This window comes from Rhinopithecus roxellana, chromosome 5 (genome assembly GCF_007565055.1).
Source record: "Rhinopithecus roxellana isolate Shanxi Qingling chromosome 5, ASM756505v1, whole genome shotgun sequence".
Lineage (NCBI taxonomy): Eukaryota > Metazoa > Chordata > Mammalia > Primates > Cercopithecidae > Rhinopithecus > Rhinopithecus roxellana.
The window spans coordinates 72,697,021-72,709,544 of record NC_044553.1 but is presented as its reverse complement, the minus strand read 5'-3'; the positions used below and the strand labels follow the sequence as shown (position 1 = coordinate 72,709,544).

The 12,524-nt window shown below is 34.0% G+C and overlaps 1 protein-coding gene across 3 annotated transcripts in view; it reads right to left on the bottom strand.

The window, feature by feature from the left end:
- The window catches only part of DPH6 (diphthamine biosynthesis 6), a 169,125-nt gene that overhangs the window by 155,409 nt on the left and 1,192 nt on the right, over positions 1-12,524 (bottom strand). For all 3 annotated transcript variants that reach the window (XM_010367541.2, XM_030931394.1, XM_010367540.2), the window contains exons 2-3: positions 9,825-9,919; positions 5,187-5,380 (exon numbers count right to left, since the gene is read on the bottom strand). In XM_010367541.2, coding sequence (XP_010365843.2) covers positions 5,187-5,380; positions 9,825-9,919 — 289 coding nt within the window. The remainder of the gene's footprint in view (positions 1-5,186; positions 5,381-9,824; positions 9,920-12,524) is intronic.

Here is a 12,524-nt window from a genome sequence, read left to right as displayed (position 1 = left end):
GCCTGGGTGACAAGCGCCACACACAGTCGCAAAAAAAAAAAAAAAGGAATCATCTAGGATGGTTTCCAAGTTGAAACCTACACATTTTTAGAAAACATGTTACTCTTTGCCCCCCTACCACAGTTCACCTTTCTACAGGCAACAGCCTGATCTATATTTGGAGATTAACCTTCCTTTACTTCTAGGAAACATATTCCCAGTAATCATGATTCCATCTCTTAGTTTAGGAATGACACACAATCTAGGCCTACCCAATCAAAGTCATCTTCTCCCAACCACAACTGACTCGTGAATGTGTTACATGTCAGATCAGTTAGATTCTGATTTAAGCTATTTAAAATGAAAACTGGAGCTTTTCCTACTATATTTTAGCCAAGAAGAATACAACTGGGAGCCATCCTCTAATTACAAGGTCCTGACTGAGAAGAGAGTCTACAGAAAGTAGAGGTAAGAGAGAAACAGAAAACAAAACAAAACAAAACAAAAAAATCTTGACTTTGATTATAAAATTTGGGTCCTATATCTAGTTATTTTGAAGTTAAACTTACCTTTAGATTTCTGTCAATAATAAAAAATAATTTTAGTTATTTTTATTATTAAATTTATTATTTATGTATTTAATATTTATTAAAATTTTGATCCCTCAATTATTACTGTCAATAATAATAAACAGAAGGAAAGAACCAATGAAAAAAGGATTTCAATTAATTTATTAAGTTAGAAAGCAGATAAAGAAGGAATGATGACTTATCAGTCAGCAGAGACAGCCATAATCTACTGTTTGCAGGGAAGAGAACAGAGCCAAGAAAGGAACCAAACTAGGCCACACTATCCTGAACTCCAGGAATAACAAATGTGAGATGTGGGGTTGGGAAAATTCTAGAGTCAAAAGTATTCACAGTCAGCTTTCCTCTTGTATTATTCTTGGATATGAAAAGGTAACCAAAACATTAGAGAAAAGCCTATAACATGAAAGAGAAGAAAACTAAGAAAAAAAAATTTCAAAGAAAACACCAACATCAGCTGGGAGCGGTGGCTCATGCCTGTAATCCCAACACTTTGGGAGGCCGAGGCGGACGGATCACCTGAGGTAAGGAGTTTGAGACCAGCCTGACCAACATGGATAAACCCCATCTCTACTAAAAATACAAAATTAGCCAGGCATGGTAGCACATGTCTGTAATCCCAGCTACTTGGGAGGCTGAGGCAGGAGAATTGTTTGAAACCGGGAGGCAGAGGTTGTGGTGAGCCAAGATTGTGCCATTGCACTCTAGCCTGGGTGACAATAGCGAAACTCTGTCTCAAATAAAAAAAAAAAAAGAAAGAAAGAAAACACCAATATTTCAGGAAACGAAAGATAATATTTAAAATCTTTGTTTGTATTTTAAGAGGATATAGGGATGTTACATCTATAGAAAGAAAAATAAGTTGTTATTAAAAAACAATGGACAAACAAGAAAAGTTCTTGACTACTGAAAATATGATGGCTAAAATTTAAAAAAATTTAGCAAGAAAGTAGGGAACTTTAAAAAGGAAATCTCACAGGCTGGACCACAAAAAGACACTGGGATAGAAAATACATTTTAAAAAAGAGAGACATGAAGATTCAGTCTAGAAGGTTTCATATCTGACTAGTGAGAGTGTCAGCAAAAGAGAACAGAGAAAATCAAAAGGAACAAAGTATCAAACAACTAGTGGAAGAACCATCCTTACACTGCAATTCTATTGGCTTTGCAATATGTTGTGTATCAGATTTGACATCAAGTTTTCTCCCGTCAAAAAAATAAAAATGGCTATGGCAGTTTTAGGTCTCACATCCACACATCTCTCTGCACAGAAGGAGAAGAGCTTATCTTCTGCCAACTACCCAACATTCTAGGCTTCATTCTATTAGGACAAACATAGGTTAACAAAACCACCTCTGATTCAATCCCTGTGGCCAGAAGAATGCCATGTTCTGACCGGCTATCACCTGGATTACATGCCTATGCCCAAACCATCAATCAGAGAAAGAGGGCAAGGGATGTGTCACTACTCAATAGGGCTTTAGGGAAGGGATGCAGGAGAAACAACACTCAATACAGCATTACTGTGACATTTCAGTACACCAAGCATGAAGACACATCATAAAAGTTAACAGAGAAGAAAAACAGACCACCTAAAAAGGAACAACAATCACACCAGTATCTGCAAAAGGCTAGAGAACCATGGGGCAATGCTGTCTATGATTTGAGGGAAAAATGACTTTCAACTTAAAGTCCTAAATTCAACCAAATCAATAAAATATGAGGGCAGAACAGGAACATTTTCAAAATGGAAAGATTCCAAAGTCCCCTAGGCAGTTTCTTAAATACAGATTATACTGAAACTAAGGAATAAACCAAGAAAAAGGAAGACATCAGATCCAGAAAGTAGCTCCAACCCAGTAGAACAGAAAGAATATAATCCCTACATATATTTCCTATAGAGATATAGTGCTTATATATGTATCTTTCCATAACTATTACACTGCTCGTGTGACTTAAAACAAACAGAATTGGAAATTACTATATTTTCAGGAAAAATACAGTTATCTATTAAACTAAACTAGATAAGAACTGAAGTTACATTTTAACAGTAAAGAAATTCTAAAGAATAAAAGATTAGCCACATGAAAAATATTTTGCAAACAGCTTGAGATACGTACCTCTAGCTGTCAGAGTCACCTGATAATTTATGAGACAAAGGCTTATTACATTTCTATTAGGTGTCATAATTTCTACAAAATAGTTATGAAACTTATAACTCTCTAAGTTCTTCCAAGTCTTCCCTACTTCTTTCCAGCAATTAGTGAATTAAACTCTTTGCAAAAAGGAACAGCTATTCAAAAATTAATTTTAGTATTTGTGGGGAAAATGTTACAAAAACAAGACTTATATGTGAAAGCTGCAAAGCTGTAACTGGTTATAAATAAATGTATACAATGAAAATAAATCTAAATGCTTTCCATACTCCATTAATATCCAAAGGATTAAAAAATGCAGTTCTCTCTTTTTCTTAGAACAAGTAAAGACTAACTTGAAAAATTATAGCTTTTCTAGATTCGTTTTTTCCATAATTACTCAGTTATTCATCAGAATATGTAAGACCTCTATTGGAATCTTTGCACCAGTGTTTCATAAATGAATTTAACTATAAAAGCCTAGTTACACAATCACTTCCATAAAAGCAATATATTTCTGATATTTATGTCCTTAAAATATCCTATAGTAAAATTAATATTTCTACACAGGAAAAGAAGGAACTATTTAGTCCCAGACAACTTGATAACATATCTTTCAACTATAATTATCATGTACAAACTTCCAAAGCATAAGTTGTCAAGATTTTAACATTAGCATTAATTTATGTCATAACTGATGGTTACCATAAAGATAATAATGGCAAAGCACCCATTTCTCCAAAGACAGCATGGATGGAAAGGAAAATTTCTTCTTAATTATTGCTAATCTGTCCATTTTTAATTAAATTTATTATTAATAGTAATTTATTATCTCTCTCTTTCTTGCAGGGCTATTATCACAGAGTTTCTCCAAAGTGATCAAGCTTGTGATTTTTAAGCAACCCAATTACTTCAGTGTGAGTCTCATCATTTTATAATATTGGTTTATATAAAAATGTAATGCCCAAATTCTTTGTACTATGAGAAAGAAATTTTGAAAATGCAGGATTTGCACTCAGTATTTCACACTTCAAAGTAACACTGTCAAGATCATAATTGCACCCTTTTGGAGATATGACCACTAAAAGTAGGATTCTTTTAAGCCTTCTACCTTGTTTGATAATTAAAATATTTATCAGCATGTATCTTCCCAAAGGGAAGAGAGCAGATCCCTGTGATTTCCTTTCAAAAGTATCTACTTCTTATGCCATCCATAACTAAGCAGAAAATGTTGGTACTCCTCTAAGGGTTTTTCCTATCAGTTTCTTCTTAGAATAAAAATAAAAATGCTCTGACATACAAAATAATAACTATTTTAGTCAAATTTTAAAAGAATTTCAGTGCTTCATATATTTTTCAAATCAAAATCCTTAATTAACTTTTTATTTGTATGAAACTCAAAGTATGTCATTTAAGTAGCTACTTGAAACTAGAAAATTTTCATGACAGAAGTTCATGAGATAACTTCTGAAAAAATTGAACTTCTCTCAAGAGTGAGAAAGTGAAATGCAATGTCCCTTTGTAGAGGAAGGGACAGAAATCTTTCCTTCCCCTTGTGAAAAATGGTAAGACATCAAGAAATACTGGCTTTAATATCCTACTTCATCAAATCTGCCTTATAGGAATCGATTGTAACTGAATAAAAATTCATACTTACAAGAATACTGAACTGTATTCAAATAGTTGGCTATCAATAAAAATGAAAAGATAATTGCTTAATATAAAATCATCCTTATTAATTACCATTTACTGAGTATAGTAACTATTAGATATATGAGCCCAAATATACCCTCCTAGAAATTAATGAGTGCAAAATGGCTGCCAAACTCTTACATACTGTGACTTATGCATTAAATTCATACCTGTTCCAACAGATTTAAGCAAGGTTCAATCTCTCATTTTCTTTACGTCTACTTGTTAGCTTATCAGAAATGTCTTGCTTGACCACCGTATGTAGCACTACCTCCACAGCTATGTCCTGCCATCATGTGCTGATTCTGCTTCATTTTTCCTCATAGTACTCTTCACTAGCAAGCATGTTATTTGTTTATTGCCTGTCCTCTTCCACTAGAAAGTGAGCTCCATTAGCATAGGCCTTTAACTTATGTGTTCACTGCTCTATCCCCAGTGTCTAGCACTATATGCCAGGCATATAGTAGGCATTCAAAAAATATTTGTTAATAAAGAGATTAAATGGCCATCAGCTCTAATCTTTCTTTTCCTAAGGAATAGAAAACTTAGTTTAATATCATTTGATAATCCTGGATGCCAAACTATACAAAAAGTCTTATTTTTAAATATCATTTAATATAAAGGCATACTCACCATTTGGAGCTTTTTTATAACCAAAAAAAGACAAAATATCCTTTTAAAGAATAGTTGGGCTACTAACAATTGCAAATTATGAATTACTAAATAATTCGGCAAATGTAATTTCTTAAATTACACACTAAATTCAATATACTTAATTGGTTACTCTGCATACCTTAACAAGTTTCAAAAGCTCATAGAGATCTTCAACCTCATCACCTTCACATTTGGTGTACACTTGTCTTGTATCCAAGCTCCTTCCTCTTATGGTTCGGCGATAGAGGGGAAGAGCCATTGCTTCTGCATACAAGTCAATGGCATGGTGTCCCACTGTCTGATACATGTAGCTATCCAGTTCATCAGACTCCACTGCAACAATTAAAATGGAAATAATTAGCAAAAGAGAGTGAAAAAGAAAGTGGATTTGAAAGCCCATCCAGGTTTTACTGCTTGAAGAGTAGTCAACAACAGAACTTAAAAGCTTGCTATATTTCTCTGCATTTATGTAGTGAAATAAAAACATAAGAATTATACATTTGTCTGTAGTTGCATCTAGTTCATATCACCCCTAATAATCTCTACTACTAATTACAAATACAAATGTATCAATACATAAATCTGTTATACCATATATGGCAAACATTTAAAGAGAAGAGTAATGTATCCAATAAATTTTGATTAGTTTATTCAGTTAAAGATTTTTACTACATAAATGTTTTTACAAATCATTCAAGGTTATTCACGAAGTCATCTAGACTTGTAGAAAAAAACTTTCTTAATTAAATATCTACTTAGTTAATAAGTGACAAATATCGGTAAGAAAAATTTCAGATCATTTTGGTATATATTATATTCAGATATTCAGTACCTTATAATAAAATGTGTAAATACATATAAATTCAATATTGTTAGAGCATTAGAGCAGTTTCAAATGTGCATAGAAACATGATATCTTAAGCTAATCAACAATATAATCAGTGGTTGTCACAAGATTCCACAAATATCAATATGAGTAAAATATTCAAAACAGATGAGTCACATCAGAGCTTTGGGTGATATAAATGAACTTAGAAATATACTGGAATAGACCTTTTGATCGCGTAACCTTATTTTTCAAAAAAAGAATCATGAATATATACAAAGATTATTTGCAAAGATAGTTGTCACATTATTTAAAATAGACTAGAAATAATAGTATATTCATATAATAAAGTACTATGTAGCCATTAATATAATGTTGAAGAACATTTTCTAAAGCATGTTCTGTGGAATACAAATCCCATAAGATATTAATAGGTATGGGATGATAAAAAGATTTAAGATTAAAGAAGTTTATAAAACATGGGGATAAAAAGCGTTAAATGGATGTCTGTGGCGTAAATCTTCCTAGGCTAATATGCTTTCAGGTACTCCAATAAGAGCAGAGAATATGAACTCTCTCTCAAATTTATCTACCCACAGAACACTTAAATTTAAAGGGGGTATTTGTGTTCTAAAGACATACGGGAAATGCTATTGTAGAATAATATTTAATGACATGGAAAATGTTCACAAAATGCTATTAAGTAAAAAAAAAAAAAGAAAAAAGAAAAATTACAAAATAATTATTTTGACATACACCTATGTGTGTATGTATGAATATAAGCCAAACAGGTCCAGGTTTTCCATTAAATGTGAAAATTTCCTATCAAAAGGAATGAAATATGACAGTGCAAGGACCCCTTCAACAATCAAAATCATCGAAATGTGCTACCCCATTTTGGCTCACAGGTTTCTGAACTCACACATGATTAGACTGGCTTCCTTCAGAATATTACTCACATTGTTGTTATGAAGGTTTCTACTCCTGGTCCCAGCAGGAAGTAGAGAACACAGCCAAAGATCTAAAAACCTTTCGGCCTTCTCCTGTCTCAAAGTTAGACTGGATCTTTAAAAATACTCATTTTAAAGGATATTGATACAATAAAATCAATTTATTCAAAGAAATTTGGGCTTCTTGGCAAGAAACATTCTGATGTTAGCATAATAAGAAAAACATTTCACTGGCTTCAAAAACCTAGAAGATAATTTTCTTTAAGGCTCCATTTAGTCCTAACCACATTGTAACTTTGATTAATGGAAGCTACATAGAAACAATAGTAATAGTGTGAGATCAAATAAAACCAAAGGCTCCCCTGTTGCCTGAAGCAACTCAATTAACATGCCACAAAAGTTCCTACTACAAATCTAAAGAGATGGTTTTTGAATTTTATGACAAGTTCACATTATCCCCATTGACGGGTATAAATTCCTTTTCAGACCACCCATTGAAAACCCATAACTTTGCTGGACATTGCAGTCATCTCTACCAGTCATTCCTCACTAGGGTTTCTTTTACAACACTCGTAAGGGGAAAATAAGTCATTCAGTGAATTGTTCAATAATTCCCAATGTCCTGCTGATTCTCATCAAGATTAGCTAAACCATCTCCATCTACCAACCCACAGCCATCTGCCTTCTTCCACAACAATTTCTATTGTTTCAACTGCCTTTTTCCAGGCTTTTTATTTCAGAATATTCTAATTCCATTTACTATTAAATTTTTTCTCATTAACAATATTCTAAATAAGTGTCTCTATTGTGAGAGGTATAATTTTTATTTTTATTGTATTTATTTATTTACATGTATATTTTTTGAGATGCAGTCTCATTCTGTTGCCCAGGCTGGAGTGCAGTGGTGCGATCTCAGCTCACTGCAAGCTCCACCTCCCGGCTTCACGCCATTCTCCTGCCTCAGCCTCCCCAACAGCTGGGACTAGAGGCGCCCGCCACTATGCCCGGCTAATTTTAATATTTTCAGCAGAGACGGGGTTTCACCATGGTAGCCAGGATGGTCTCGATCTCCTGACCTTGTGATCCGCCTGCCTCGGCCTCCCAAAGTGCTGGGATTACAGGCGTAAGCCACTGCGCCCGGCCTTGGAGAGATATAATTTAAAGATATACTTTGTCATTTTATCACCCTGCCAGTGAACCGTAGACACAAGGAAGATTATACATTAATGATTCTGTACCAGGTAAGTAAAATAATTCATGTAAAAGCTGAAGACAAGATAGAAACTCCAGCGATGGAAATGACAGTATACTATGTAGGTATTATATACTACATAAACATCTGCTTTTTAACTTCACAAGATAGCTTAAAAGTCCCAGTTGCCTCCCTGGCCACAAGGGATAAGGGAGTTTCTTTCCTTTGGTAAACCTAACAGGAGATTCTGCTTCCTCTTTTATAATACAGAAGTTAGAGTGCAGTTCCTACTCATTCTCAAAGAATTTTCTTTCTTAAAGTTGGAACTTTTTCAAAAAACTTCACTTCTAAAAAACCATCTGTTACTCATCAATTGCAGCACAAAATCCAAGCATGTGCATTTACCTATGACTCTCTGTGGGACCTTTCCATTTCTTCCTATAAAATATTTCTAACCTCTGTCTTTCCACACAACTTCCAGCATTACCTACGTCTTAATCACAGAAGAAAAGAAAATTCAAATATCTGACTGAAATAACTGCTTACTATTCCAGGGCTAATTCAAATCAGTTCATTATGCACCTGTCCACCAATCAACTTTGCATGAACTCCTACCAGAGGCATAGAGCTGTTCTAAGCGATGAGGAGCAATAAAAGGAAGATAGAAGATATGATTTCTCCTCTCAAAAAGCTTATAATCAATCTATTTAGAGATATAAAACAAGTATTTAGCTAGATTCCAATTCAGCTAAATTAACAGAATGCCTACTTCATGACAGGAACTATAACCAATGTTCTCACATATACTACTCATTTAATTAATCTTAAAATCACAGTAGTGCAAAAAGATGGAGCCCAGAAAGAAGTAAAAGAGATAATAAAAAGATCTTACCAGAAGAGTCCTGTGAGAAGCAGTAATACAAAAGTCACACAAGTGCTAATCTTTGCTCCCTCTTACATTTTAGCAGTTAATATCTTTTAGTTTCATAGGTATAACACAAGAGCATTAAAAAGCAAATTGGTGAATACATTGCTTTTGTCAAAAGCTATAATTGGGGATATTTCATTGGGGAAAAAAATGAAAAAAGTAGCCAATATGAGGTCTGTGAATTTTATGTAGATGCCCTTGTTGCTACAGACAAATGAAAAGTGGAAATGCATTGCTTTTTGCTTCTCTCAAGTCTCGCATCTCTGGCTTACATCTAAAATAGGTAAACTGTATCTTTTCTTTTCTTTTTTTGAGACGGAGTCTCACTGTGTCTCCCAAGCTGGAGTGCAGTGGTGCGATCTCGGCTCACTGCAAGCTCTGCCTCCCGGGTTCACGTCATTCTCCTGCCTCAGCCTCCCGAGGAGCTGGGACTACAGGTGCCTAATAACATTAATATATCATTTATCAATATATATCTTACTTCTCAAGCCCCTTGAGGCATGAGACTATATCTTATCTACCTCTATGCTGCCTACAGTACTTGGAAATGTGGTGGGGTAAAATGGCAGAGTACTTTGAAGTAAGAAGGTTCAAGTCTTAGCTCTACAAGTTTGTGCTAGTTTACTTCAGACAAACTCTAAGCTTCAGGATCCCTGTCTATTAAGATTAATAATGCATCTCTATAGAAGTTGGTTATGAGAATTAAAAAATAAGTAAGTGAAAACAATGCTAAGTTCTGGGTGGAACCTGGCATCTAATGGGTGCTTAATACATATTGGTTCTTTTTTTTTTCCGTCTTTGTATGGTATACCTGTACAATGTAATTATCAAGTTGGAGTTTCATTCATTTAGACAACTTCCCAATAAAGGCATGTACTTACCTTGGTTTTCAGCTGGTCTCAGATTTGCTAAAGCAACGATCTGATGCCCAGCAGCAATGCACTGCATCATATTATAGCAGCTGTCCTTCCCACCACTAAAAAATAAATCAACAGAGAAACAAATATCAAGCTACTGACCATTATTCAACATAAAATCACTAGATATCAAAACAGAACATATTATTTACTTGACTTTTCAGAATATATTACAATGGAAAAAAAATTAATTTCTAAATCATAAACAAACTGAGCAACCATATCTGAATGTCCAGGGCTGCTACACACAGGAGCTTAAGAAACTACATGCCTTTATAAAAAGAATATTCTAAATAAAATATGGTAATTTTTTGCTTTGTGATAGCAAATATATATATTTGAAGTGCTTTGCAAATAGAAAACGATTTCAATTTACATCCCAGCTAAACATTTATTATACAATATTTCATATATATATTCCATCTAAGGAATATATATAATAATATATATTATTCCACTTAAGGAATATATATATATATAATAATTTCATAGAAATTATTGAAAAAGCAAAAAAAAAAAAAAACTATCCTCTATGAGAAAGTAAAAAAAATAAATTCTGCTCCACCATAAGAAATCTAAGAAATGGCTATCATCAGCAATTAAAGGACCAAATTAAAGATTTGAGTACCTATCTAATGACAAAGTTTGACACACTTGGTGGGTTCAAATTCTGCAGAGATAAAAAACAAGATGCTGACTTACACTGATGATGTGAAACATCAGCACTATCAGTACTTCAGCCATCACCACACTTACATACATACATATGTTATACACATACACATTATATATATATGATGGCCGCAGAACATGGCTTGAGCTATAAATCTAGTAACACATTGAAAGGAACTTCTAAATTCTGGTTCTAAATCTACCTAAGGCAGAGGCGTATCACTTAGTAAAGACTAGTAGCAGCTCATCTATAATATGGCTGAATGACAATCTATATGCCATTGCGGTTTAATATTCCCCTAATTCCCACTATCATTTCTCATTGCCTCTCTCCCTTTTATATTTCTTTTCCTCCTGTTTCCCTTCTTTCCAATATTTGCTTAAGGTCTGCAAATGTGCCCCCAGGCAATGTTTAGACCTCTTCATAGCTCAAGAAACTGAGGACCCCAGAAACTGGCCCTGTTGCCTTTTATCTTAGTTTTCAACATTTTCTGCCTCTTCCACCCTCCCATCAATAACAACTCTCATTCCAAAACTTCTCAAGTGGAAGGAGAGTGCAAGGGCCAAAGTGAAGTTTTAAAAAGTCCATTCCTCCTCTCTTCAGATTCCGTATCCCTGTAAGTAGGTCTTCCACAGCTTCCCGTATCAAAGCTTACTGCTGTGTTTCCCCAGGATAAAAAGATATGACTAATTGTTTCAGATATTAAAGATTGAAGGGTGTGCATCCAGAATCAGAACTGAGTCTTACAATTCATTTTGAAATACGCTAACATTTCAAACATGGTTTTAAGTAGTATTTACCAAACTGTGTTCTGCGAAACACTGGTGTCCAACAAAATACTAACCAATTACTCTAAAAAAAGGTTTTGAATATTAGACAAGCTTGGGAAATTCAGAGTACCTTACTGTCCTCTTAGAACTCCATTAAGTACACATGTATGTTACGGGAGAGGTCTTACAGATCTATTTTAGTTTCCAATTCTGGGACACTAAGCTAAGTTATTAAATGTGCTTAGGTTTGCATACTTCATAGAAAAATGAGTGAATGGTCTGCCTGGATAATCCTCAAAATAACATTCAATTATAAAATTCAAAGACTCATTTATTTATTAGAAAAATAATGTTCCATGAGAGCACATGGACACAGGGAGGGGAACATCACACACTGGGGCCTCTGGGGGTTTGGGGGCTAGGGGAGGGCTAACGTTAGGAGAAATACCTAATGTAGGTGATGGGTTGACGGATGCAGCAAACCACCATGGCACGTGTATACCTATGTAAAAAAATGCACGTTCTGCACATGTAACCCAGAACTTAAAGTATAATAAAAAAATTAATTAAAAAAGGAAAATAATGTTCTTATAAAGATATGTAAGAATCCCAGTTTCACTTATTCACTTATAATACATAATTATATATAATGCATATATGTAGAATACATAGGCATCTATATCATAAGCATATAGGTGCTTATGTGTTCATACTTACAGCATATGTCCTTACAGCTCTTACACTTCAGCAAGAATTTTCTAACATTGCATTTTTTTAGCAAAAATTTTTTTTTAATTATAAAGCAACATATGTACATTACAGGTTATTTAGTGTAACTGACTCTACCAATCTTCTCTCCTCCCTTCTAATACTTCTAAGTCTTTGGTTGTTGTGCTTCAATCATTAAACTTTTGATAAACGATGTAAATTTGAATTATTCACTTCCTGGGGTACTTTTAATTCTTAAAATGAGACACAATGGTTAAAGCCTAATCATTCATTTTACAGAGGACATTTACTGAAAAACAATAATTATTGTGACATTATGGTCTAGTCTCCTAAAAATGACACTGAAGGAAAGGGAACTGGAATATTTCAGACACTGTAGTATGTATGTCATAGCAAGTCCTTAAGAGGTCAATGCTTAACCAGCCAGTATCAATTACCTAAGGGACTTAACGAAAACGTTTATGAAATCTTCAATCGGATTACAAAAGCAAA